The sequence below is a fragment of the Amblyomma maculatum genome, chromosome 1 (genome assembly GCF_055883805.1).
Source record: "Amblyomma maculatum isolate TAMU_Amacu chromosome 1, ASM5588380v1, whole genome shotgun sequence".
Taxonomy (NCBI): Eukaryota; Metazoa; Arthropoda; class Arachnida; order Ixodida; family Ixodidae; genus Amblyomma; species Amblyomma maculatum.
Window position 1 is genome coordinate 274,779,960 of NC_139344.1, and position 27,040 is coordinate 274,806,999.

The following is a 27,040-nucleotide window of genomic DNA, read 5'->3' on the forward strand; positions in this document are numbered from 1 at the left end:
ACAGCATGAAGTACGATAAAACACTGATGGCATTTCTTGTAACGCATCGCATTTTAAAGGGTCATAGCGCAGCGGTGCGCTACTACACTGCGATGCCGACTTGCATTGAAGGCAGTGACTTTCCGCTGCTCCTTTCGAAAGTTAACAATATCTAGCCACACTAGCCTTTTTTTTTTTTCTTTTACTACCCTACCAAGTTTTTACTGAATTGTCTCTATGCGCTCATATATACACGGATCAGACGAACTGAGCGTCTGCAGGTTCTTCGCCCAAACCGGACTAGGAAAACAAACTTCACTCGCAGAAAATAAAAAGAAAAAAAAAAGAAAAAAAAAAAAACTGAACGGAAGGTGAGCACCCCAGAGCCTTCTGCGATTGGCTGTCTTGCGATCTGCTTCCGGGCGACACGCGAAATTTTCGAAAAACTCAGAACCTGAACGAAAGCGACGAGCGGCAATGCTTTGGCGGCCGTCGCGCGGCGTGTCGCCGCGTCGCCGTGAATTGTCGCCTCATGCGGTTGGCGCTTCAAAGCCAATTTGGAGCGGTAGCGACATTTTCCTTGAATCGGTGCTCACCCTTTCTTGTGGTTAGCTACCGCCTGTGACGTTAAGGGTTGCAATTATCGACCGGGTGCCCCCTTGGCATCGGTAGCTGACCGGTGTCGCAAAAGAATGGTATCAGAATGCAGCCCTGACACCTGACCGTTGTATGCGCAAAATCCATCAGAGACGTTCTTCATCCATCGCCTATCGGACGCACTATACTGTTCTTTTCACAAATCGAGCCTGTGGTTCCGAGGCAAAGCCGTGGGTCGAGCGTTCCGTTCATCTCGTCAGCCCTTGCACAGTGCTCCGGGTGCACCCAGAAAGCGAGCTATAGAGGCCTACATTGGCTGCATTCAGCATCATCTCCTGGCGCGGGTCACCAGAGGCGAAAGCGCGGCCAGGATACCACTGTCCTCGTTTTCGTCCCAGGGAATAAAACGAAGTGCGCGCACACCTTGCCGCAGTGCGCTAACGATCGAAGGCCGGGGTCTTAATCACCGCCGAAGCGATTGGAACACTTATTTGTTGGTTTTCGCCAGCCGAGTCGCGGACGTGGCGGAAGGAGGAGGGGTCATTTGTCCCCTCTCGCCGCGGGCGGGTTGCGTGACCGCGCGCGGTGTTTTTTTCGGCGCTGCCGATCGCGGGGAGAACTGGGTCTGGGCTCAGCCCTTCGCATTCTGTCCTTCATCCGATCCTGACCTCTCCCACTGCGTGTTGACTCGCAATCGAGGCTCGGCGCGCATTCTACTTCTCCGCATCGCCGTCTTCTTTTGTTTTTGCGCCGGCGTTCGTGGCGGAGGCTCCTTTTGCGAGAGCTCTCGCGTGTCTGTCGCCAGTTGTTATTTTCAGTGTGTATACACTCGCGCCGCCCGGGTCTCCCGTCTGCAATTTGTTTATATGCCCCTGGTGCGCCTCGTTTCTTTTCGTCTCCACCGTTTCACTTGGCGGGTCATTGACACGGGCTTGGCTTTTGTCCTGAAGGCTCCAACCGTAACCTCCTTCTGCCCTTCTTTGTGCATCGTGCAGTCGCTATAGGGCAACAGAGGCAAATACAATCGTGTGGTATTCCGGCTCTGTACTCGCTTGGCTTGTCCTGGTAGATAATTTGGCCTCAAGTATGCAGGCACAGTTCTTTTTGTGTCACGAAAACGGAAGTAAAAAAGCGTGATCAGTTCTCGTCTCCCGAAGTCTTGGTTCGTTTGCTGAATCATGATGACGTCGTTCGTTCGCATCGATAGATTACCGGCAACAAATGCTCTGCTTTTTCCGAAAACTAGGAAAAGCCAAAACCTGAAAGGCCTGGTGTCGAAGTAAACTACATGCGTCTGCGTACAGTTTGATTGCGGATTTCGGATGCTAGGCTACACCGCCAGTCACTTGGAGGCGGTACTCTCGCAGCTATTTTGGTGTATACACTTTACGAATTTGAACGGAGTGATGGGGAAATGTTGAAATGCGATCCCCTCAGTATTTTTTGTTCCCAGGCAAGCATCTAGAATTAATTTTTACTGGGAAAAATAAGCCCTAAAATAAATGTTCACAAGTGGGTGTGTGATTTTAGCGTTTCGGTGGCGTTTGCAATCACAAGGTCGCCGTGCCGAATTAGGAGCCCTCCATTACGGCGTAGCTTATGTGCAGTGCTGCCTTGTGCAGCGTGACAGGGCAGCGGTGTATTCTCGTCTTTCACTAGTGCTGCATGCAAAGCCCAGCTTGAAATCGTTCGACCTGATACTTTTTCTCTCCTTTCTGCGGCCTTCATTTGAGCAGCGTTACTGCCGTTTTTGTGTGCTGTTGGGAGCTCTGCACTGCATGCACCGCATAATTTTCGTTTCACGGGCCGCGTACAGGTATGCACCTGGTAAGGGGGATGGCCCATTTCGCGCCGTCGGCGGTGCTGCGCGGAACTGGTTCGGGAGAGTCCAGTGATCGCGGGTTGTCGACCGTGATTCCCCGCTGACGCCGAGGGGGGGCCGACAGGGGCGGAGGTTCCTTCCAGGTGTCCTCGTTCGCTCTTCAAGGGCAGGGCGAGAAAGTGTCCTCCGCCTGTGTGTCGCTCTGTCTGCGTCCCTGTGCTTCGGAGAACGTCGTGTGCGCGATAGTGCTCTATTCTTTTTTTTTTTTTTTTTTTTTTGTGCCTGGTCACGATTGCGTTTGAATTGCATCTCGCTATATACATACCGTCGGCGCGCCTCCTTCGCGTCTCGTTCCGGTGGGAGAACAAACTGACGTTGGTTGCAAAATATCGCGAACATTTTTTTTTTTTTTTCTGTTGGTGTGCGATCTGGAATTGACTGGTGCACACTGCACTGCCTTCTCTTATGTGACCGATTCTTGAATGGGAGGAAATTCAGTCCGGTCTTCTGCTTGATGCAGAACCGAAGAAGTAGAGATGCAAAAGCAAAGGAGAGAGATGTAAAAGCAGCGCGCGATGCGTCGTCCCCTTTAACACCGTGCCAATGCGCTCGTCTTCTCACCGCGTTGTCCAATCACAGTCGTCGTTGGCTGTTCTACACGGTCAGAATTAAGTGATACTACTGAATGTTTTTGGAGCACTTCTGGCCTTCTATTACCCCTGCTCATATCTGATTGTGTGTGCTTGAAAATTTTGCGGCATTATTGTGTAACCGTCGCTGTTCTGCATTGCGTTTAATTTATTTTCTTCCTTTACGGTTGGGCTTGAATCGTCGTACAAAGTTTGTCTTGATATTCGCTGAAACGTTATATCGGTCTTGGTGTCCTCACAGTTCGTTCTGCGTGCGGGATGCGTTTGGGGCTTGTGTCCCGTCAAATTTTGTGAACTGCGTACCGTGGGGGCGACACTTACGAAGAAACTAAAACTTGTAGGGTGCTCCGTGTCGGTTCGCCAGAGCGCTTTCTACGCTACTTTTCTTTCGCTGTGGGCGTGCTCAGCTCATTTCGGCGAGAGCTTGCAGTTTGAAAATTTTCCGAACCCTTTACTTCCACGGAGTTACTTTTGGCTTCGCATGGTATTTTTTTTTTTCGTGGGATTCTGGCTCTTTCTTTCTTACATTTCGTTTTTTTTTTCTTTTTTTCCTGCGTATCTCTTCGCCAGCTGAAGACGCCGTCACTTCGCTGTCCGTCTTATTATAGCGGGCGACAACTTACAGAAAGCGGCAGCTAGTAATTGTGACCCGCCTTGTCTCGGGTTACTCAGCTGACCAATAACAGTGAGCGAAATCAAATTTTTTTTTTATGTTTGACTGCACAGAGCAAGCCAGATGCATCGAAATACTTGAATATAGTTTAATCTGGTGGTTAGCTTCTTGTTTAGGCTACTACATTTTTGTCACGAAGGTGTTCAGTACAGAAACGGCTGATGGGGAATGTGTAGTTACGGTGAGGCTGCCGACGCACACCGCGTGGTGTTGCCATCGTTGCGGGCAAATAACGAGTCGCTCAAGGGATATCTGCTCTAAGGGGGACTCTTGTTTTATCTCTTCGCGTGTGGTTCCTCGGAGATGTCCGCGAGTTGCTTCCGGACTTGGTTTCCGACCTCCGTCTCTCGCACCGCAGGTTCAACGAACTCCCCGGCGCGCGTCTCTGAGCGGCAGGTCCCCGCTGGAGCGGTTCATTTGGCCCGTGAGCTGCTGCGGCTTGCCATCGCCTCGCGCGCTCACTTGGGCGACGGTTCAGACAGTCACAACGGGGATGCTGCTGTCGCCGCAGCTTCTCTTCCGGCTGTTTTCCGATTAGCGGTGGATGCTGGTTTGCATGCGTCGCACGCCTAAGATGTGCTTATTATTCAAAGGCTGCGCCCGAAAGGCGACGGAGTTTCCCGCCGCGGTGGCGCAGGGGTTAGGGCACTCGATTACTGTGCCCAAGGATGCGGGATCGAATCCCAGCGGCCGCTTTTCGATGGAGACGCAAAGCTAGGCGTCCGTGTGCTGTAGGATGTCGGTGCACGTTAAAGAACCCCAGGTGGTCGAAATTTCCGGAGTCCTCCACTACGGCGTCTCTCATAGCCCGAGTCGCTTTGGGATGTCAAACCCCACAAACCAAAACCGATCGAATCCCAGTTTATTTCAGTAGTGAAATATATAGTGCAACTGGGTCGCTGGGCGTATGATTTCTGATCGATGGCTTGACATTCACTCGCTTTCCTTGTACTTTCACCGCAGGCCGGTCATTGCGTCGCTCCGAGGCGCCCTGAATTTCATGCCCGGCTTTTGTTTCTCCGCGCAAGAGAGTGCGGGTGGATTGCGCTCCCCTCCCTTTGTTCTGGTCAGCGGGGCTGCCCCCAAACTGGTTTCCTCTTCAGGCAGCGAACAAATGGCAGGAAAAGGTGCACGTGTCCCCGATTTCATCGAGCGTCGACCTGAGGTTGCATGCAAATCCGGACGCTAGCGAGAGCAGACAGCGTTGCCGAAATCCAGGAACATTTGTGCCCACCAAGTGTGTGCGATCGATTGGCCAGTGCCTTGAGTCGCGGTAGCCTGTGTACCGACCAATCGCGAACCGGTCTTGCGGGCCAAGACAGGCCTCGCGGATTCGGATAGGCCGGCTTGCACGGCGCTTTTTTCACGGGCGGTCGTTTATCGCCGCCATCTTGGCGCGTGCCGGCCTGTCGATTCTGCTCGCTATTGGCGGGCACGCTTGGAGCTCGCATGGGAAACTCAATTAATATTCGAATGACTTCAAGTTGTAAAGAATGTTGCTGGTGGATCACTTGAGCCGCAGTCACTTTCTCACTGCCTTTTTGACTCGGAACGCGATTGCTGCATTGCACAGAATCATCTGCGCGCCTGTTGCTTTTGTGGCTGGCCATGCCACAACGAAGCTCTTTGCTAGCGGGAGCTGAAAACGCAGTCCGTCTCAGGTTTCAACGCCTGCACGACGTCATCCTCAGGATAAGTTTTTGTTCCTTCGTCAGAACATTTTTTCTCCTCGGAGCACTGCGAAAGGCAGGGGAGAGCTGGTCCAATCAGGATAATGCCCAATATAACGGGTAATTGTGTTCCTACACACCGCCCATGATCCTAATTGTGCCGAGGGTGCCTCTGCCTTTCGCAGTGCTGCAAACACGGATTGAAGAGCGCACCTTTTAAACGGGGTGGTGGGATTCTTCACCATGCTCAACCTTTCTTTTAAGGCTTCCTAACTGAGGCAACTTGAGGCGGGGCAGTGGATGGACGGTTCCACCCGTGCCAGTGACCTCTGAGGGGCGGGCGTGCCGATTCAACGGCGCGCAATGCGGCGGGACTACGCCGTGCGTACGTGCGCGCAGAGCCGCGACACCTTCCCTGCGCCCTTGGGGCCGCGGCCCGCGATACCCGTGGAGACACGGTAGCCCTGCGCTTCGCTAGTCCTCGGTGCATTTGCAAGGGAGATGCGTGGTCGGGCGTGGCGAGCCGGTCGGTCGTTTTCTCGCGTCGCCTATCCGAGTGCGCGCTGTTTGCTCTGTGAACCTGCAGCCATTTTTGGTGGAGTATCTGGGGGAGATGCTGGAGCGGGGGGAAGGAGAGAGTTGCCTGCGCACCTGTCGCTTCGTACGTGCGCAAAGAGTGTCGGAAACAAGTGGAGCAGAATGTCTCCTTGCGCGATCGATCCGGAGGTCATGCACTGGCTTGGTTACTGGCCTGCCTCGATGAGTTCGAATGAAATTCACCTGGACATACACGTCAGAGTGCTGTTTTGGGCTTTTCTATTACGCAATGCCTCCTTCTCTTCAATCTTGCATGAATGCCGCGTGTTTTTAACTATGTGATTGCTGCTGCGAAATCAAGTATACCAAACTTTCGCCTCTCCCTCTTTGTTCTTTTCTCTCTCTGCCCTCGGTGTTTCTACACGGGCCATGACTATTCCGTCAGCTCCGCGTACCTCTGCATCATCTCGGTAGGGTTTTGCGTTTCAGTGTCGCTTGCCGAATATGTCTGTTTCGAACGTTCCCGCTGGATCGTACGCGTTTCAAAGCTCATTAATCGGCAGCTGGATTGGAACCAGTCCGATGATCTAGGCTGCTTAGTGGAAAAATACAGCTCTGAAACTGGGTCTAGGTCAAATCCAATGTCTGCAGTTAATCGACCGAGCGCGACGCTCCCAAGGGAGCTTGCTTTCGCTAACGAGTAAATTGATCCGACATACAAGGAGATCTTGATGCATGGTCTAGATACTATTACTACGTATTATTTGTCTTCTTTTTAACGTCCTCATTGGACGCCTAAGAAAGCGGTCAGAGCTTTTCTAGGGGGTGGCGGGGATCAGCGGTTTTTGATGTTTATGTGGAAGCATGGTAGGGTAAAACATTTGGGCAACTTTTGTGTTTACTTCAGTCAATAAACGTTCGTGCCCGTGGCGGCAGTCGAGAAGCAGTCAGTGAGTCGATATGACGGGTATATAGCCTGCGTGAAAAATAAACAGTCTAGCGGCTTCGCTTAAAGGCCATGCACTGTTTTATTTTAGCGTTTTTAATCGGTGGAACATAAGCGGCACCTCATCCTCACCTCTCGGAAGCTTAGGACTCCCCTGGGCTTCTGATAGCCCCACTTCAGGTGTCGAAGCAAACCGTTGGGACTAAAGTCTGTACGCTGTCGTTGCAATCGCAGATGACATTTCGTAGTAATATACGTCTCATCGGATGGACCCACGTCCGTTTACCGTAAACGTCTGGGATTTGTGAGACTGGTGGCTCATTTCGTTTGAAGGCGGTGGAGGTTATCGCCAGCTCTTGGCATGCGAAGCCAGGCGACTAAGCCTGCCGGTGCTTTTGAAGGCGTTCGCGCGCTCTCCCCGAGCTGGAAACGTGCTTGTATAGCCGCTCATTGCCACTAGCAAACCGTTTGCTCTCCTTTATGCAGGGTCGGTGGCGGCGTGGACCGATTGCAACGTTTGATGACTGCGTGATAAGCGTTCTCTAACTGTTCTGTAGTTTATGGTGTTGGGAGATTACTTTTGGAATATGTGGTGCTGATTCTGAAGGTTGTTTGCGATGGAAGCGATAAATGTAAAATTGTGCTTCGCTTGTAAAACCTGCTACTCCAGCAGTGTAGGTGACCTTGTCTCTACGGTCACAAAGCTTTCCCTAGATGTGTTTGTTATTCACTTTTTTTTTTTTTTTTTTTTTTCTGGTTACCATACGCTTATTTCCGCGCCCCCGCTACATAGGCAAGGAGCGACGCGCCCGAAGTTACATTTTCCTGTTTGCTTAGTTACTCACATGGCGTCGAAACGAATCGCACATTGACACCAGCAGTGTGGGAACATCTGCATTCGTGAACTGGGCGCTTACTGAGCGATTTCTTCCTTCGAGAAGCTTACGTTGACACAGACCACTGGAACGCCTATGCATCGGGACTTGAGCCAACGGCCTCGCTCACCAGTCTATCCGACTCGACTATTGTTAGGCGTTCGTTGTACAGCCGCCCTCATTTTTAATAATATAGCGCGAGCATCGACCAAACTGCTGGTCAGCGCTTTATAACGGCGATAAGCGTGAATCACTGCGAGAGTTCGCGCACGCGCACGAATGCGAAGACACACACCCTGCCACAATATCTTTTCACAAAAAGAAGAAAAAAAAAAAAAAGAAACGGTGGGCACCTGGTTTGCTTGGCGCCTCTTTGGTCGTGCTCACACCTCATTTATGGCTGCTCAAATCAGAAGGTTAGCATTCCAAGCAATGCTTTCCACGTGCTGCTGTATTTCCTTTGTTTTACTTTTTTTTCTTATCTTAACACTATTTCGCCAGCGCAGCCTCCTAGGAAAAAAAAGGAAAATCACATCTAAGTGTCACATTTCATGCGCATGTGCTTTACGGCCCTTCGGACTTTCGCGAACAGATATTATGGCAGGGCGTATGTCTTTATGATCAGAACAGCGTAGCAGAAGACGCTCTCTCTTCGCGCGCGTGCGCGAACTCTCGCCGTATTCCACGCAATCGCCGTTATACGGCGCTGACCAGCAGTTTGGTCGATGCTCGCGCTATATTGTTAAAAATCAGGGCGGCTGTACATCTGCTTTGAGTGCGGTATTCTGCGCTCCAAGCCGGCTTCACACTCGGCGCTTTTTTCTTGGTGAGGCCTCGCGGGCCAGTCGTGCGCCGAGCACGCGGTCCCGTTGTCGGTCGCAGCTTGGCGCTCCTGGCGCGGGGCCCCGTTGTCTGCCGGCGGGTGACGCTCTCCAGGCGGCGCTTCTGCCCCCTCCTTGTAAACATGCCTTGTCCCTCGCGTGGTTTCCGCCCAGGGTTTTATTGGCCGCTGGCGGACGGATGCTCGGGGGAAGGGGGGTAATTTGCTGCGAGCGATGCGGCACTAGGCCCCGCACGAGCGACCTACTGGCGATGAGGGCGCGAGCCGCGTCCCTAATTCGTGTCGTGGCTCCGTCGCGACGGCTGGTTCCAAACTGAGGTGGGACGCATCGCGCTGATGCGGCGGTGCAGAGCCCTGGCAAAGAAAGGCTACACCCGAGCTTTCCCACTTACTGGGTAGTTTGTCTTATAGCGTGTGCTTGCTTAGGAATATATATATATATATATATATATATATATATATATATATATATATATATATTATTGTATTCACAAGCCTGATGTCTTTGATAAGCTGATACTGCATATTGAATGATCTACACCTTTTGTAGTCAAGCAAGTGAATTCGGCTTTCGATCCTTTCCTGTATGCCCTAATCCAAGGGAAACTGCTGCTTTCCGTCGCTGGCAGCGACAGTGTTTCGAATTTTTCTTGTCTGATGGTGCATGCGTCCTGTTGATATACGACTTTAGAAATGTGAAAAACGAGGAGAGGGAGTACTAACTGCTCGATATCGAAGGTTCTGTCTCGCGCCTAAAGCTACGCGAAGAAAGTGGAGGGTCTGGAAAGAAAACTGCCGTGGGTCTTGTGCAGAGAGCAGCCGCAAGTGGGACAGGCGCTGATCGTTGGTTGACAGTCCTCGCCGCCGACGCTTTTATCGCGCTCATCTGTCGCGGCGCCTTCTGAAGCGTCTTGGTCGTTGTACCCGCCGGTCGACAATGGGCGAGCAGACGGTTTTCGTAGGATGCGCTGCAAACGACCGATTGCGTCGGCAGCGGAGACTGATGGCGTATTTGTGGTCGCGTGGCTTAACAAACGACGCTGGGCGTCTTGTTTCTACCACGGGTCTCTCTCGTTATCTGGAATGCACGTTTCCTCTGCGAGCCGAAGTCAAGTAATGCAGCGGCCGCAATTGTTAGGGGCGTCAAAGGGTTCATTGGATGAATTTTCGATCTAGCTTACGCAACACCCAAGGTGTCGGTGATTGCAGATAACCCTCCTCCTCTTAACTCGTACGCCGGGCCTCCTCATCTCTTCTTCGTCTGGTCACCACATCCGCAAAAACATGTCTGCCGAGAACAAGATTGTAAAAAGAATACGATGCGCCAAGAGCGCTGTTACATAAGAATCTAGTGAAAACCCGATGGCGTTGCATTGGAATGCCGCATTGCGGTTTACATAGCGCCGTGCATTTTTGGCTTCAAAACTTTCTTCCCGCTTCAACCGGCGAAATTTCTCACCTTTTGAGGCTGCGGAAAATTGCATTGTTTGGTGAGAAGTTAAGGTTGGTTTGAATGATGTGCTCCATGGTTTGAAGTCTGTTGTCCGTATACTATATCTGGGCCAACGTGAAATTAGGGTCAGAGGCAGGCACAGCCCGGGGTTGGTAGTGTAACGGCAGTGATGAGGGGTAGCGCATGGAAGCGGCGTTGTAGTGTGGGGGTCATATGGAGTCCTCTGAGGTCGGGGGCGCATCCTTGCGTGAGCTCTGCCGAGGATGAGAAGGAGAAAGAGCAGGCGTTTGATGTGTGCTCCTAATTGTTTTATGCAATTGGTGTACTTCTGTTAGATTATTTGTGTGCTAACTGTGGATGGAGCTTGGGAAGTGACTGCTGACTAGCCGCCTTTGTGGTCGTGAACTGGTGGCAATGGAGCCTCGGCTGTGGCCGGGTTTGTAGCTGGTGGTGAACTGCATGGCTGGAGGAAGAGACTGGCGCATTTGTCTTTCTCCATTGTACGCCCTCTTTCTTTTTCAGGGGGCCATCTTTACTCGTTCTTTGTTCTCCCCCGGCATGTGTGTACGCACCTTTGCTTCGCGAGAGCCGATCGGAGCGAAACGGCGCGAATGGACGGCTCAGCGTGCTGTCTGAGCCGGCAGGTTCGACAGTGAAATGGTCTCGTCTCTTGAAGCGGCCTCCTCGGCCTGTTGGCAGTTTGCTTTTCGGCAGAAGGACGCTCGAGTAGCGTCTCTGTCTGACCACTGTTTGAAACCTGGAAAGCTTAGTTTAGTTTGTTTATGAACGGCTCTCCGCGCTGCCGTCACTCTTTCTGCAATATGCACCTTCGCATTGTTCAACAGCCACGCAGGAAGGGAGTAGTAAACGGGCGCAGAGCTCAATTGGGTCGTGCAAAAAGAGGGCAGGAACGAGCCAGAAAGCAACGGAGCGGGCGTCTTTCAGAAACCGCGTTTGCCTTTCCTATGAGGATCACGTCCGCGCGGTTTCCTCCTTACAGAACAGCGCGCGAGATGAAAGCGTTCCTCGTTAGCGCTGTGTATCGTTCCCGATCGGACGAGCCTCGGAGAGGCATGCACGCGCGAAGAGCCGTTCCTTGCGCGACCCGTCAACGCTGGTCGGCCGTGACGGCTTCGGGGAAGTAAACGGCACGGGCTGGGAGACAAAAGGGACACTGTTGCGCTTTCTCCGTCTTGTGTCAGCGTCCTCTTTCCGTTGGCGTTCTCTTCTGTCGAGTGGAGAGACGCCACCGGGTGACACAAATATCTGGCCGCGCAGGCAGGGCGCTGTATTGTGGACCCAGCGGAGTCAGCCTCGGTTGTTCTTCGGGCGCCGCAGTCGTTAACGATATGGTGGATGCTTATTTGCACCGGTTGACGGACTCGGAAGGACTGCTTGTCTGCGGGAAATACTGCATTCGTAGTTCTTAGCTAGCTTTGTTTGGCCTCTGTTTCACTGCATTCGTGTTTTGCAAGCGCGCCACCCTGCTTCGAGACATGGCCACGTAGTTTTTGCTCTCTGACAAGGCAACGAAGGATTAAGTTCTGGCTTTCCGAGAATTGTGGCAGTTACCGCTGCTGCCTTTACACCTGCGTGCATTGGCAGCTTCGATTCGTGCTTGATTCGAAAAACCACAGTTGCGTGTTGCACGCTGAGTTGATCCCGGTATTGTTAACCTTCGGAGAGTAGTAAAAAGCTGGCCGTAAAAGGCTGGCCTTCGTTGGCAGTTAGTGTGATTAGCTGTGCGCGAGTCGCGTGTGTATGAAAGGGCGTATTACTTAACGTGTATTTTGTTCGACAAACTTCATCTTTCCATTTTTTTTTGTCTCCTATCTCCGCCATCCTTTCTAAAATCTAGGAGAGTTGACAGATGACACATGGCAATACGCTCGTTTGTGTGCCTTGAGCATAGAGTGTAAGACGACACCTGCGGTTTATCGGCGACCGTTGCTTCATTCCTTTCCGCATGCACATTTTGGGGGTTGTTGTAATGATATAAAACAAGCTCTCGGACTATTCAGTTTAAACCGAAAAAAATATATATAAAACGATAAAATGATGTCGGATTCACTTTTCGAAATTCGATTATTAAAAAAAAAGGGCAGTATTTCAGACATATAATATACAGCCGTCTTTTGAGTACGAGTTATACATAGGTTAAAGTTTAAAATCAGCGAAGCCGGGGACGTGATTTAGAGAGGGGGGGGGGGGGGGGTATATCTGTTCGGATGTGCGACATGAGGCATTCTTCCTCCTTGTTCCCTGTTTGTCCACTGCTGTCACCTGCTTAGAGCTGTCAGCCGGCTAACTATAGGCTTATCATATGCATGCAGGACACGAAACCGTGCAAAGTCATCACGAAGAAGTATCATGGTCTGGCTATTGTCGAGCGACAGTTCCATCGCTCAACAAGCAGACCACTATAGGTGCCCCGCTTTTTCGCTCAACCCAACAGTAACATGTCAACCTAGTTAGTCCCTAGAAGTCCTCTTGCGTTTTTGTATGCCGGCTGTCTCATGGGTAACTGTGAAAGTCTCCAACCAAACAATTTACTACACCCATTATACCAGCCAAGCTGGAAATGTTCGGTTCTCGTTTAACTTTCATTACTTTTTAATCACGATAACATTTCCTTACAAGCACAGCTCCAAATACTGCCACTTGCGCATTAATTACTTGTGTTAAACTTTCATGATGACGAAAACGCCCAGAGTGATTCACCAGTCAGCTATTCATTCGCAGAAAATATTTGTCGAGCAAACCTGAAACTTGCGTTTTGACAAACTCCAGGAGGCCCATATATGTAGTCATGTGTCCATCCCCTGTGTGTACTATATAGTAGGTACATAACGGCACTGCAGGTACACAATCAAACGTTGCGGCGTTTCTGCGGTGAACTCGGCAGCGCCGCGCGCCGTCCATGCATGGCACGATAAACGCCCGGAAGTTGGCGCCAATTTTTCTTTTCCTAGACTACAGCTCTGGTGCCTGCTTGCGTATTCGTCTCGTCTAAACTAGCGTGAATACACACCGGCCTCGCGTGCACGCTCACGAAGGCACCGGTGCTTCGTTTGCCGGGACTGCCATAATCTCCGTGCAGGCGCTTTTTCTCGTCGAACAATGGTGAGTGTATTGGTGCGTGGCTGGCGCATAATCGTCTCCAAACTGCACCGCCAATGGAGGACGCAGGCCTAGAGACGGAATCTCCACAGGTGAGGGGAGAGTGTCTGGCATACGTTCCGGATCGCAGGCACGACCAACGAAGAGAGAGCCCGTCAGCTTTAGTGCGTAAAATGACGTCGGCTAAGTTGTCTTCGTATTATGCATCGCGCTTCCTCGCGGGTCTGGTACATGTCGTTTCCTTACGCGCTCATTGCTTCTCGGCGGCCCATTGTTGACTGCCCAGTTCCGGCTGAGATATCGGATATTAGCACATATCTGCGAACGGGATCTCGGATTGGGATATGAATTTGTTTATACCCGCAATTATAAGAACGTTCCTGGTACTGGATCACTCGGAGGCAGTCATGTCGGGGTATGCTGCACTGCCCCAGTACAACCCGTGCGCGTAAGGTTGCTTCCAAAGCCCCTTTAGCGCACCGGCTGCTGCAGCGGCTCATCGGCTCCGTTGTGCCAGCGCAACAAATACGTATTTTGCACCTTCTTGCCAGCCTTGCGTTTTTGTTGCGGAATGGCGCACCTACGCTAGTAGGTGCGCCATTTCGCGGAACCTTCGATGAGCCAAGCTGCGCATGCGCGAGGAGCGAGTGGCGTCACACGGAGCACAGCTGGAGAGTCGCGTCAAAGCCGCCGTCGACTTCTCCGCTGCGCGGGTGACTCAGAGGGGGTCGCCGCGCCAGCTGCGCATGCGTCAGGAGGGAGTGACGTCACACAGTGCACAGCTGGCGCCCCAGGGCCACCGCCGACTCTTCCGCGGCGCGGTGACCCGCCGCCGCGTTCGGCGCAGATTTTGCTTCCGCAATTCTACTCGGTATGGCCAATGGTCAAACCAGACAATTTTTTTTAGTTACTGTATTTATTCGAATCTAGGACGATAGTTTTTTTTTTTTCTTTTTTTTTTAAGAACACCATATACGAAACTCGTAGGTCGATTAATACCTTCGTGTGGGCCAGTCGTTGAGGCATCATGCAGAGGAGCAGCGCGCAAGAAACAAGGACACAAGAACTTATTGAACAACAGGAGTTGCGCACTGCTTGTTCTTTTTTTTTTTTTCAGTGTGTTCTTGTGTCCGTGTGTCTTGCGCGCTGCTCCTCTGCATGGCTCGTAGGTCGGCTTAGATTCTAGCATTTGTAAATATTGTTACGAAGAAGATCGGCAGTGGCGCGGGAGGAGCCCTCGCGCTAGGCCAACCATTAAATCATCCTTCACCCTATCTCCATGTTGTGCTGTCCTCTTTTTGTCACCACGTAACATTTTGGTGGAGGTGCTGGGTGGGTCATCCCCATCCTCGCCTTGGAGCATCGACGCCATCTGTGAGCCGGGACCATCGACCGAGGGCCCAGGGACATCGCCGAGCAGCTTCGCCCCAGCCCTTCCAGCCCAGACCCGACCAATTACCACCGCCCAGCCTCCAGCCCGGATCTGAAGACAAAGAAACACACAGACCAACCACAACCGAGGCGAAGGACCCGAAAGACCTTAAGGAACCGATGGACACGAGCACGCAACCCCCGCCCAAGCCACCGACGCGACCTCGAGGCATCGGTTCCATGGATGCTTTGGTGGCGGATGGTTGAAGAGCTCCAGGGGAGGCGGATCACCCACGCATCAGACATTGTGGTGGCAAGCAAGTCATTCACTCCTGTCTTTCCTTGAACATCCTCACCGTCACGTTACCATCAACTTCAAGCGAATTGATCGGGACGATCGCTCGGTGGCCCCGGGAAGTGTTAGAAGAAGATCGGCAGTGGCGCGAGAGGAGCCCTCGCGCTAGGCCAACCATTAAATCATCCTTCACCCTATCGCCATGTTGTGCTGTCCTCTTTGCTTGTCACCACGTAATAATATAATTCATAATTACGGTACTTATTGCTCTTAGGGTAAATACTGTGCTTACAGTGCAAGTCACCGCTTCTGTCGTGGGTCGGATATCTCGGAAATCCCGCGCTTTGTATTCCGCCCTCCTGATGGGCTTTCTACTGTCAGGCGAGGACACCAAGCACCCTTTCCAGCGGCACCGCGCCCTGACAGCGGAATATCCGCTGCATTGGCGAAAACGTCTCCTTATTCCGTGGCAGCCAGAATAGGGAACGGTTGCCGCGTAGAAGCAGGGGGACGCAGTTCATTCACTTATGTCAGTATAATATTGCTGGAGGCAGTTCAGAAGCTCCGAGCATCACATTATTATCCTGAAGCATTCAGCGAGGGACTCAGCGAACGGGCAGTTTAATAACCGCCCGTGTTGTGATCAGCGCATCTACTAAATTAGAGCAAGGTGTGCACCGCGCTGACGAGAACAACAAAAACGAACATTGGAAGTGTTCCCGCTGATGCGAACACAAGTGCAATTAGACTGAGAAATTTGTTTACAGGAAAGGAAAGGCACGGTATCTGTCATATTTTCTCTGTGGACACCTGAACCGCGCCGTAAGGGAAGGGAGTGAAAGCGCATAACGGTGTCGTAGTGGAGGGCTGTCATTTCGAGCGGAGTCGTTTCGACCACCTGGGGATCTTTACGTGCTCTGACATCGCATAGCACACGGACGCTTATCCGCCTCCATCATTAGGCCGAGGGGGAAAAAAATAAGGGGATCACTGAAGTCACCTTACGTGCAGCATTTAGTGCCGACCTGCCGCGATCCTTTGAACGCCCGGTGCCTCGAGAGAAAGAGCAAGAGTCTCTCTCTAGAGAGCGACTCTCTTCCTCTTTATTTCTGTCTCTCTAACTCTGTACTTCTCTCTCTCTTTCTCTCTCTAGAGGGAGAGAAAGGGAATTAGAGTGAGCAGAGAGACCTTCTCTTTCTCATCAATACCATTATCTTCCCGTATGCTGTGCGATGTCAGTGCACGTTAAAGAACCCCAGGTGGTCGAAATTTCCGGAGTCCTACACTACGGCGTCTCTCATAGCCTGAGTCGCTTTGGGACGTTGAACACCAAAACCAAACTAAACCAACTACAATTATCTATCACTAACTATAACTATCGGTCACTATGTACTGCACCGATATCTCGCGGACACATCTCGCGCAGACTTTCTGCGGACTCCTTTTTTTTTGCGGACGAAAAGGCTTTTTGCCTTAAAAAGCGCGCTCGGCAAAATTGAATAAGAAAACATTGACGGCGGGAAATTAACAAGGCGCGTCTTAAGAGACGACAAATCTGAAATTTCCCGTCATCTCGATCGCCAGCGCTCAGCGACAAGCCAGAGCGGGGCGGGGCGTAAACCTAGGAAGTTCTTTTGTGACCTCCTTGGTGTAAACAGTGGTGGGATCCTGTTGTGTGCCCGGTTTGCTCGTGTACTTGGCAATGCCAATCACGCCTCACACGCTTGAGCTGCCTGGTTACCAGTCCGTCTCACCTTTACTTTAGAGTAAAAAAAGAAGGGGAGTTAGATGTCGAAGTCATGGGGGAGTTAAGTGCTTTCGTATTTACCTCTTCATTTTTCGCGGTTTTAACCCACGTCTTGTGACTGTGGCGACCACTGTCTAAGCGTATGCTTGTGGCGTGTGTTGGGCGCCCTTGCTCCCTGTTGTTTACCACGCGCGGCGATGGCTGGCGTAATTTCCAGGTATTTACGGTCCGGAAAAGAGCCACAGCGTGGGCTCTCGCAATTTCCGGAGCCGCGTCCAGCTCAAAACTTGCTAACCGTCCGGCGGAAAGTGGAACCGCGCTCTGCTGCTCAAGTTGCAATAGAGACGCCTTTTCTTCGGGCGTCAGCGCAGACGTTGCATTAATCGCACTTCCGTGTCGCCTCTTCCTTTCCGTCTGCGAGTGTGGGCGCGTCTTCGTGCGTGGCCCGCGTATGCCCTTTTACGGCTTTGCTGTCCTTCCTGCAGCCTCGGCGACTCCGTTCCGATAAGGACCAAATGCCAAGTGTAGCCGCGCCCTTCTCGGCCTGCAGTTGATGCCTCGTTTACTTCGTATATATGCGGGCTCCGATGGAGGAAGTCTATACATTTCTTTCCCAGTCTCTAACCAGGTGTTGGCTTGTAAACTTCAGCCGCAGCGTAAGCAAGCCCTGTCTCAGCAGCGCCGTTGTGTCATCCCGATGACAGTGGACTGCGCCAAGTGCGAGGAACTTCCTGCCGGTGTCGTCAGTACGCGGAATAACGCCTCTGTCCCAGCTATAATTGGTGCAACCCGTCTCACTCATCGCTGGCTCAGCTGTCTCGCCCAGTTCCCGCGCGTTGGACGCTCTAATTACGACGAATTTCGCTGCTCTTAATGAAAGGGCGTAATGTGGCTGCGCTAGCACCGGTCAAGCGCTGCTCGTGTGCCCGGAAGTGCATGCGGTGGTTCCCGTCCGCATTTGACGGCGGCGGAGAGGGATTCTCTCAAGCGCGCCGCTTTGTTCTTCTCCATGCTGACGAGCCGGTGTCGCGCACTTTTCTCTCCCCCTCTATCCCCCGAGGTGTTCTTTTTCTCTTCCGGTCCGTCTTCCTGCTTTGCGGTTGCCCGCCACCTGGGCCGCACACTGGGCCGGCCGAAAGAAAAGCATCGCGAAGAGCAGCACAGCTTTCCCGTCGCAGACCACTTTGGCGGTGCTGTGGCGTGTTTCTACTTTTTCTAAATGGGCCTAGACGTCTATGGGGCCGTAACCCGGTGCCTTTCTGCTGTGGTAACGCCTAAAGAACAGTGTATAAAGTGGGCCTTTTTGCGTGCACTGCATTCACACTCTCGTCGTATGATTCTGCACTAGCGCACAAAAAAAAAAAGCCTGTGTGTGTGTGTGTGGGGGGGGGGGGGGGGGGAGATCGGCTGTGACTGTGCTGCTCGCAACCGCCCACGGCCCTTGCGTGCTCGCGCACGACGAGGTCGGCCTTTCTTTCTTCTTGTTCCGGGGAGTGTGATGGCGGGGCGGCAATGTTGCAGGACTCGCCTGCTGCCGTTATATTCGGGCAGTATTGGCATCTAATCATTCCAAAACATTTTCCACGATGCTCTTTTAGTTTGCGTTAGAATGTGCTGTAGCATTTTGCTTTCAAGTCGAATTTGCGTCTTCCATTGTGAAATACGACGCCTCACTAGAGCAGGCGTCTGCGCTAAAACGAACTGCGACCGCTAATTGCCACGGATAAAATCTCTAGCATGATAGGTTAGACTTAACACCCGTTAGACGAGCCACAAGGCCTGTCTCCTGCTCTACACTTGGTTCTCTCCGATATTAAAACTTACCATGCGCAAGAAAAAAAAAAAAGTCACCGCTGTTCATATTCAAAAATTGGAGGCACCTATTACGCAGCAGCTGAATGTCCGGCCACTCGGATACGGGAGCTGCCAACTCGGGCTTCTTACTTCAGGTGGGAGGATGAGGGGAATCTAACCCTACAGGCCACGCAGGCACGTTCGTATACGGCTTGGTTAAAGCTGGGATTTAAATGCACGTCGGATGATCTTGCACACAATGTGGTATCTTACGACTGTGCGCTAAAGAATATTTGTAAGACAATAGCGACACGAATTTTTGCGCGGAGGAGGTTCCGCAAGGGTAACCGGGGATGGTAGCCGTTAGCTCTGTCGCGTCATAAATTGGGAGCTCCGCGAAGAAACAAGCGTATTTTCTATCCTGCCAGCAAGCAGACTTTGTTAGCGTCACAAGGGAAAAGATCTATACGCACCCAACACGCAAACTTCGTGGACGAACTCTTGCTCGCTGAAATTCTTGCTGTGCACATGAGAGGGAACACTCGCTTCTTTGCCCATTCGCGCTCGGCGCTGTGCACACGCCTTTAGTGTGCTCTCATTGAGGGGCCGTGCCATTCAAGGAATGTGTGCACGCATCCACAGCGCCGTGCTGAAGCAAACGCACGTTTGGCCAACGTTGTTCGCGGCGTGTTCGCACTTGTCTCGCTTTTCGCCAGACCGAACGTTGGTGTTTATGCACACGCGGCCCCTGTGGCTGCCATGTGTATCGTGTAAGCGGCAGCTGAGGTGCACGTTTCGCGTCCGGACGCACGTGTTTCCCGACTGGGGTCGGCTGAGGCTCTCCCGTTGCGCGCCTTTTCCTGTTCCGCGGCTTTTCTGCGACAGCCCCGTTGGGATGTCTCTGTGGTTTTGCGCCGCGACACCAAGTGAGCGGAACCAGCGGTGTTTGCTTCTTTTGCGGTGTTTCGTGGCTCTTGGTAGGTTCTGCAGACGCTTGGCTGCGATTTTTCTAGCTTGCATGAAGCGCTTTGTGGGCAGAGTCGACCGGGTTTTGTTCGAGCTTCCACCGCCACGTAGAGTCCGACCGCTAACCGGGATAGGAGCCAAACTGTCGACTTTCGACGCTGTTGCGATTTGCCGGGGGCCGCAGCATGCGTTCTCCAGCGCCATTGGTGTTTCTCGCGACGAGTACTCACTAATTAAAGATGGGTCTGCGCTGTTATGTCTTTTATCGATTTATTTCAGAATACTGTAGGCACAGGGAGGAGCGTCTTAGCAGACTGCCCAAATGTAACGAAATCGGCGCATTCAACAACGCATGGTTGAGATATTATCTTTTCGGTCGGGAAAGCTCACATTTATCTCCCGTTTTTTGATGGTCGATTAACTATAGGAATTTTAAATTTTCTATCACTCGTTGGGCTTGTAGTGGCTCCAGCTCGAGCTTCGTCAGCATATTCGATACCAATGACATAGGACTGTAGTGTGATAAATAAACCTGGCAGCAAGTTGCTGAGTCCGCTCCAGCGAACGTTTTTAAATTAGATTGGCTTCAGCGTGGCAATATGTTTTGCATAGTATAGTTACCACACGACTGCCGGCCTCACCGCGGTGGTGCAGAGGTTAAGGCGCTCGACCGGGGATGTGGGATCGAATCCCGGCCGCAGCGGCCTTTTTTCGATAGAGGCTAAAAAGCAAGGTGGTCGACAGTACTCCGTAGCTCTCCACTACGGCGTCACTCATAACATCAGTCGCCTTGGGACGCCGAACCCCATAAACCAAACCTAAACCAAACACGATTGCCGCGTCCGCGACGTTTGCCCCTGGTTTCGTTAGCATAAATGAGGAATAGTTATGAGCCCAGCCCGGAAGATTGCGGTACCCCGGACAAGAGTTGTAATTTGTTGATTTGATTCCGTCAGTTTCCACAAATTGCTTGCTTTTAGGCACATACATGGGTTGTTCATTTGGCGAGTGATTCAGGGGGCCCCATATTTCTTTCTTTCTGTCAGCAAGCTGTGCGTAACGTGGTCAAATGTCATGGACAGGTATATATATATATATATATATATATATATATATATATATATATATATATATATATATATATATATATATATATAAGGTAATCGATTTGAACCTCTATCGACACCAGGACCAAACTCTGAAACCAGCTTCGTTATACTGGATACATTTTTGCGAAACTCATGTTGGTAATTGACAATAAAGTTATTCGCTTCGAGGGGATTATTTATGTGTTTGGCTGTGTATAATGGGCTCTAAAACCTTGCATCACCTGCCGATTCGTGAAATTGGGCAGTAACTCGCTGCCTCAAATGTATTGCCTGATTTGTGTATCGGCCCTCGCGATAACTAGTCACTATGTGCCCAATATTGCTCAAGAGAGTTGTTAAAAATTGCCAAAAGGTTAAAAGAAACTAATTCTGCAAATCGATAAAGAAATGCAATATCTACGTCATCCGCACCGCAAGAAAATATACCCTAACGAGAAATGGCAATGTCTGGCATGTTGTATCAATCATAAGCATGTTTTGAATGCTCTACTAAGCGCTTGTACATGTCCTTGGTTTGTGAACGCCTTGTGAAACACGCACCTGAATTGATATGCGACCTTCAGTATTTGTATTCATTGTGCCATTTGTCGTAGCTTCTCAACCAAGTCGTTTTCGATAGTTTCTCTTGAGTGCCTTTTGTCGTCGAGCAGATTGCCCCTGTTTCGGGTGAATGACTTCACGAGTGGCGACTTAATTTTCTTTTACGGGTAGGGACAAACATGCCTATGTAACTCACTATCAAGAACCGTTAGCAGGGGAGTGAAACGTCGCCGCCTTTTTTAAAAAAAATGCACGTTATATAGACTTGATTCATCATGAGGGTCGCGCTTTCCGTTTTTATACTTGTGCCGGCGTGAACTAAATGTCTGTTATTTCTATTGTATGTTCTTTCGGAAAGCTTACAAAAACAGTCGATAGATTGAAATGCACTGTAGTGACACGCGGTTCGATACAGAGACCACCTTAGGTTTCCAAAGAAAAGCCAAATCTAATTGTAGCCGCGCGCTGTCGGTGTCTTCGGGTGCCGATATGTTGACTTAATACCAGTATATGAATGGCAAGTTAAAATTTTAGTGTACTATTCTAGCATAGTGTTGTTAACATCTCCGGTCACGCTAGCGTATTCAGGAATATCGTCAAGCCGAGCGCATGCGGACCTTCTTTTTTTTGCTGCATTAGCAGGCGCCTACTCCGCAGTGCGTCTTTGATGCGAAGGTAGAATAATTTCTGAGCCGTTAATACTTGCCAATTAGCCAGGTGATAGACCCAGTGATGATGATCACGTTAAAGAGAGCTAACCTTCCAGTGGATTAAATATGTTCACCTCCGGCATTTGGCAAGGCAGCCCGAAACATGACTCGGATGTCCGCGTTTCGCCTCCGTCGAAGCGTGGCCGCGGGTTCGAACCCGAGTACTCCGGCTCGGTAGCCGTGCACCCTAACACTGAGCCCCCGCAGCAGGTCTCCGAAGCGCGTCGCATTCGTAATAAGGTGAGTGGGTAGCGGACAGATTTCTTGCCACTTTCCCACTGCACTAGGGGCGGTCCACGCTCTGGTGGCGGCGTTTTACTGATCTGCGCTTAATTGGAGCCAGCTGAGCAGTTAGTTACTGCTTTTCAGGCAGCGAACTAACGTGTGGAGGACCACGATAAGGCGCTGCTGTGGGCGGGTGTGACTTTCACGCTAATTGGGGCTGTGCAACACTGACGAACGGTGTTGCCAGCGTAGATGGCACTTGGCCAAGATGACTGCTGCCGCGTGATGGGCGCAGCCGTTGGAAGATCGCTCATTTCCACCGCCTGAATTTGTCTCCGAGAAGGGAGGTCGCCGACCTTCCTGCGGTCGACGCACGGTTTTCCGCGATGAGTGCGAGTTCCGGTTCCTGACGCACCGCTGCCCAGTGGCGTCATTCTCCTCGGTGATTAGTGCGTCAGCTAGCTAACTGCCTTGGTTTGATGCATCTCGTCGGACCGTTTGTGCCTGCTGTGTGCGAATCTTGTCATGCGCGCCTCTATGTGCGCAGCGCTACGGCAGTTGTCTCGTTTCTTTTTCTGGTTATTTCGCGACGTTGCAGGTTTGCGCTCTGTTTTTCTATCTGTATTTCGAGGGGTGTTACGTGACTGACACAATTGTCTGCTGAATAAATGGTCTGAGCCCTGCTAACGTCTTCCTTATGCGTACGAAAAACATTGGATGTTAATTTTATGCTGCGTTCATGGTGGAGGTGAGATGTAGGAGATAGTGTTAATCGCTAGTTGAAAATATGAATGTGGTTAGAGTTCCTTAAAGAAACATAAGCACGAGGCACGTGCATTGAGAAACACGTCGTGTGGCGTGAGTAGTCACTTTGAGGCCAGGATGTGTGTCGACTAAACCAGTTTTCGGTTGGGATGTCTGCTTTATATATATATATATATATATATATATATATATATATATATATATATAAACCCATCTTGGCGGCATGGGCGTTACACACCTGCCAACCATCACGCTTCATTTTGGCGCCTTCTGAATTTTAACTGTGCACTCTCCGATTGTACAAGTACTGTGGCTAGAGTACAAGCAGTCCCGAAAAAAGATTATGGAAGTTCACCTATCTTTGAACCAAGTTTCATGAGCGTAAGCCTTCGGCCGCTGTCGCTGCTGCCGCTTCGATCTTGGCACGCTTCCGCCTTTGGTAAGCTTCTAGCTAATGGGGTAGTCAGACTTCTCGTTGCTCGATGGTCTCAAAAGCTTGTCTGGCACGGTTGCGTTCTTTCTCCGCCTTTAGCAAAATTGACTTGCCGCCGAGATAGATGATCGGATTCGTCCTGACGCTAGTGCTGAAGTAAACGCAGAGATGGCCCAGCCGGAGCATAATCCATGACCAGACTGAGGAGTTATAGTGCCGATTACCAGATGTTATCCATGCAGTCCATCAAAGAACTGAAAGTGGCGCCATCTCTCTCCTCCTCCTGCGCCGGCCCTTTTCCTCTCGCTGGGAGGTGTTCAAGGTCACAGCGACAGAGATGAATGATCTTGGGATACATGGTGTGGTAGCGCTTATGCTCTAAGCTTGTCCCCCCTTGCGCGTAAGTAGTTCTTGCGAGACTTGCGGAAGCCGCAGCTGCATCGCAATTGCCAGTGTATTACCATCACAGCATAGAGTTAATACAAAGACTCTGGAGGGAAAGCTGACCGTTCACCCAATGCATTTGAGGGGTGACCGCGTGATTGCCGCCATTATCACACTGTTCATTGGTTGCCAGATGAATTTTACTTGCTAAATCTGGCACGTGAAGATGGTTTGAAGCTGGCAATTTTGATCGTGGGGCGGCTACTGTTCAGTAGGTGCTGTAAACAACGGCAGAATCGTCGCGTGTGGAGCATTTCTTGTGATATGTTGCGTCGCGTACCTACTGTAACATCGCATAGGTGTTCTGATTCTTCTAAGTTGTTATCGCAAGGCCGTCTATCCCTGCGATTGTTTCGCGCTTCGTATGCATTTCGTCCGTCGAGCGCACATGCATCTCCTCTGTGCCCGATCACCTGAAAATATGTCAGAAATTTGCTTTGACGCAAGACGACGACCACAGTATATTAAAAAAAAAAAAACGGTGACGAATTCCACAGCAACGGCCCTTGGTCTATCCGAGATGGCTAGTGCTGCATACAGTAAATGTCAAAGGGTGCTCGTGTGTGTTTACTGTTGATCTGCTACGTCTGCTCGCAAACATGGTTTCCAAGTGTTCTACATCATTCCTTTATGGCCAAGAAGGTGCCTGAAAGATTATATAATATGCTTGAAACTTGAAAACAATGTATAGAAATTTCCTATAGTTGTGTTATCGGCAGCGGTTTTTAAAACTTTTGTTCAAACCTTTGTTCATTTTTGACGCAGTGAGCAGAAACTGTGCTGGCCACAATGATAAATTTGATGATGGCGGTGAACCAGTGAGAAGCTCGTTTCCCTGCCCAGCTTTCCCTCTAGAGTCTTTGTATTAACTCTATGCATCACAGGCCACATCAAGGCCATCGGCATCACCGAAGCCAAAACTCCAGCCAAAGTGTTTACGACCTGTTTGCTAGTATACAGCGTTCTAGAAGGCTTTGCAGTGGCAAAAGTGGCGTTCTCCTCATGAGTTTCCTGAGCATGCACTAATGCAAATTTGTGTTTTTCGCCTACATAAGCCTCAGTTCAATTCAAGTTTAGCGTGCTATCCCATCGGTTGCCTTTTGTCGCTGCCCCTTGTCTGGTTTGGTTTGGTTTGGTTTGTGGGTTTAACGTCCCAAAACGACTCAGGCTATGAGAGACGCCCTAGGGGAGGACTCCGGATATTTAGACCACCTGGGGTTCTTTAACGTGCACTGACATCGCACAGCACACGGGCGCCTTGCTTTTCGCCTCCATCGAAAAGCGGCCGCCGAGGCCGGGATTTGATCCCGCGTCCTTGAGAACAGTAGTGGAGCGCCGTAACAACTGCGCCACCCCGGCGGGGCTGCGCCTTGTCTGTTGCAGTCATTTAAACACTGCCGTGGTGCTGGTGTGGACCACAAAGTCCCTGCTGCAAAAGGACTACATGAACTGTACATAAAACTTAAAATTGGGGGCAGACACATGCACTCTTTCCTCCCCACTCAAAAAAAGCACTATGCTAAAGCATTGTTCTCGAATTCAGGCGTTACACAGTCAGCCAAAATATGCAGAATAATAATTAAGTGAAATGTCGCTACTATCTAATTTCAATTTGTTGTTTTACTCTCAGACTTGAGACGACAGCCTCGACCAGCATCAAGAAATGAACATTTTTCTCTCTGTCTCTACATGCATAGATTAAACTGGAGCAGTGTTGATGAAAGTGGCCAAGATGCATATTGTGACCCTTTGTCAACATCATTATGGCATTCACATTACAAAATCCTTTCCTTTGCTTTAACAGTTCATAAATACATAAATTAAGATAGGAAAATCAGTCTTCACAGTTGCTGCAGGTGCTCGTTAAATCAGCACGCTGGGTTCGGGTTATTCTTGTCATAGATGACCTATCCTCACTGGAATCTCCACATCCCAAGTCAGCATGTGCTGTGAACGAAAGTGTTCCACATGCCTCCATCACATTGGTGCAAACTGACCACAGGAACCTTTTCCTGTACTTCACTGTGCATCATTTCAATGATGTATCTAATATTCCTACAGAAACAGCATTGTGTCTGCAGCGAAGCATTGCTGGAGCAGTCATAGCCAGGCACTGATTGCAGAATCATGTGTAGGGTACATGGTGTAAAGCAGAAAGTGTACCTTTCATTATTTTTGCTTCTGTGTTCCTCGATTTGAGCCGGCAAACCCTGTTCTGTTTTGTGCAGGTGACATAACGCAGAAGGGCTATGAGAAAAAACGGGCCCGGCTTTTAGCTCCATATCTCCCATCCCATCCTACAGGTGAGTGGAAGCCCTTTTATAAGGCACTGCTCTGGCGTGCACTATTTGCGCTGCCGCAAATGTTGACTGCAGGTCAGTGTTTGCAGCATCGCTTATCAGCACTGTGGGCTCTTTGCACAACAAGTGCTGGGTTTGGGCATTAGTACGGGCAATTTTTCTCCTTGGAGTTTGTATTATCATCTGAACTGCGTTGTGCATAGATTTGGTGACATGTAGCAGTACCGTAATGCTAAGCATGCAATGCTGCCCTGATGTTCAAATCATCCTATAGACTGGTACAACCAATAAAAATGGAAGTCTTCATTAGGCACAGAATTCCTCTGTGACATAGAGTAGTTTGTATTTAAAGCTTTTCTGGTTACCTAAACAAGAAGGTAGTCTGTACGAAATTATGCGGTCAAGACTTTTGAGGCCTCTTTCTTGTTTGCTATAACGAAACATTAAAAAATCGATTCTGTTTACTGTTCAACTCTGTCAAAGGAATAATATATGACACCACAGTCATATCCCATTCTTACCAATTGCTGTCTTTATTTTTCACTTGTATCACACTACACTATAGGCAGCACTGGCTTGCAATTTTCGGCTTTATTTTTTCTGCTGCAGTAGTTGTTAAAGCAGCGGGTGCAAACACCTTTCACTAAAGGACATGGAAGAGTATGCAGAAAATCAATGCAAAAAAAAATTATTTTCTTTGGATCATGTTGTTCTTGCTTTTGAAAAAAAAAAGTGACCAATCATCGGGGTCAGATACAACTCAGTTCCTCTCAGAAGAAAGACGCCGTTCATGTGCATCAGTGGAGTGTCAAGCATGTACCTTCATTTTTGAACAAATTTTTATCGGCCAAATCTGCATGCTTTTGGATTGGTTTTGACCACATTGAGGTTCTTTGATATGCACTAAATGCTTGGTAAGCAGCTATTTTAGCATCTCACAGACATTAACTGCTGCTGGAATTTAATCTGCAAAGTTGTGCTTACGAACAAAATGTCTCGTCGTACTGTGTGTCAGCACACAAACTTTCTTGAGCTTACACACTGACGCTTGGTATCAAGGTGATCCACACCTGTCCCATTCAGTAGAGTATTTTTTCTTCAGAACTGAACTGCGTCTCTTTTTTTCTTTTACTTTTTGTTTTAAGGCAGGGACTGCAGGCTGTGATTTTGTATTATTG

General features: G+C 50.2%; 1 protein-coding gene across 9 annotated transcripts in view; it reads left to right on the forward strand.

Annotated features, from left to right (window-relative positions):
- The window catches only part of DIP2 (disco-interacting protein 2), a 236,597-nt gene that overhangs the window by 88,067 nt on the left and 121,490 nt on the right, over positions 1 to 27,040 (forward strand). For 7 of the 9 annotated variants that reach the window (XM_084591333.1, XM_084591337.1, XM_084591335.1 and 4 more), the window contains exon 2: positions 25,791 to 25,865. In XM_084591333.1, the coding sequence (XP_084447459.1) occupies positions 25,791 to 25,865 (75 nt within the window). Of the gene's footprint in view, positions 1 to 19,248; positions 19,348 to 25,790; positions 25,866 to 27,040 lie in introns of those variants that run through there. The other 2 variants (XM_084591334.1, XM_084591336.1) reach the window with 1 other exon arrangement.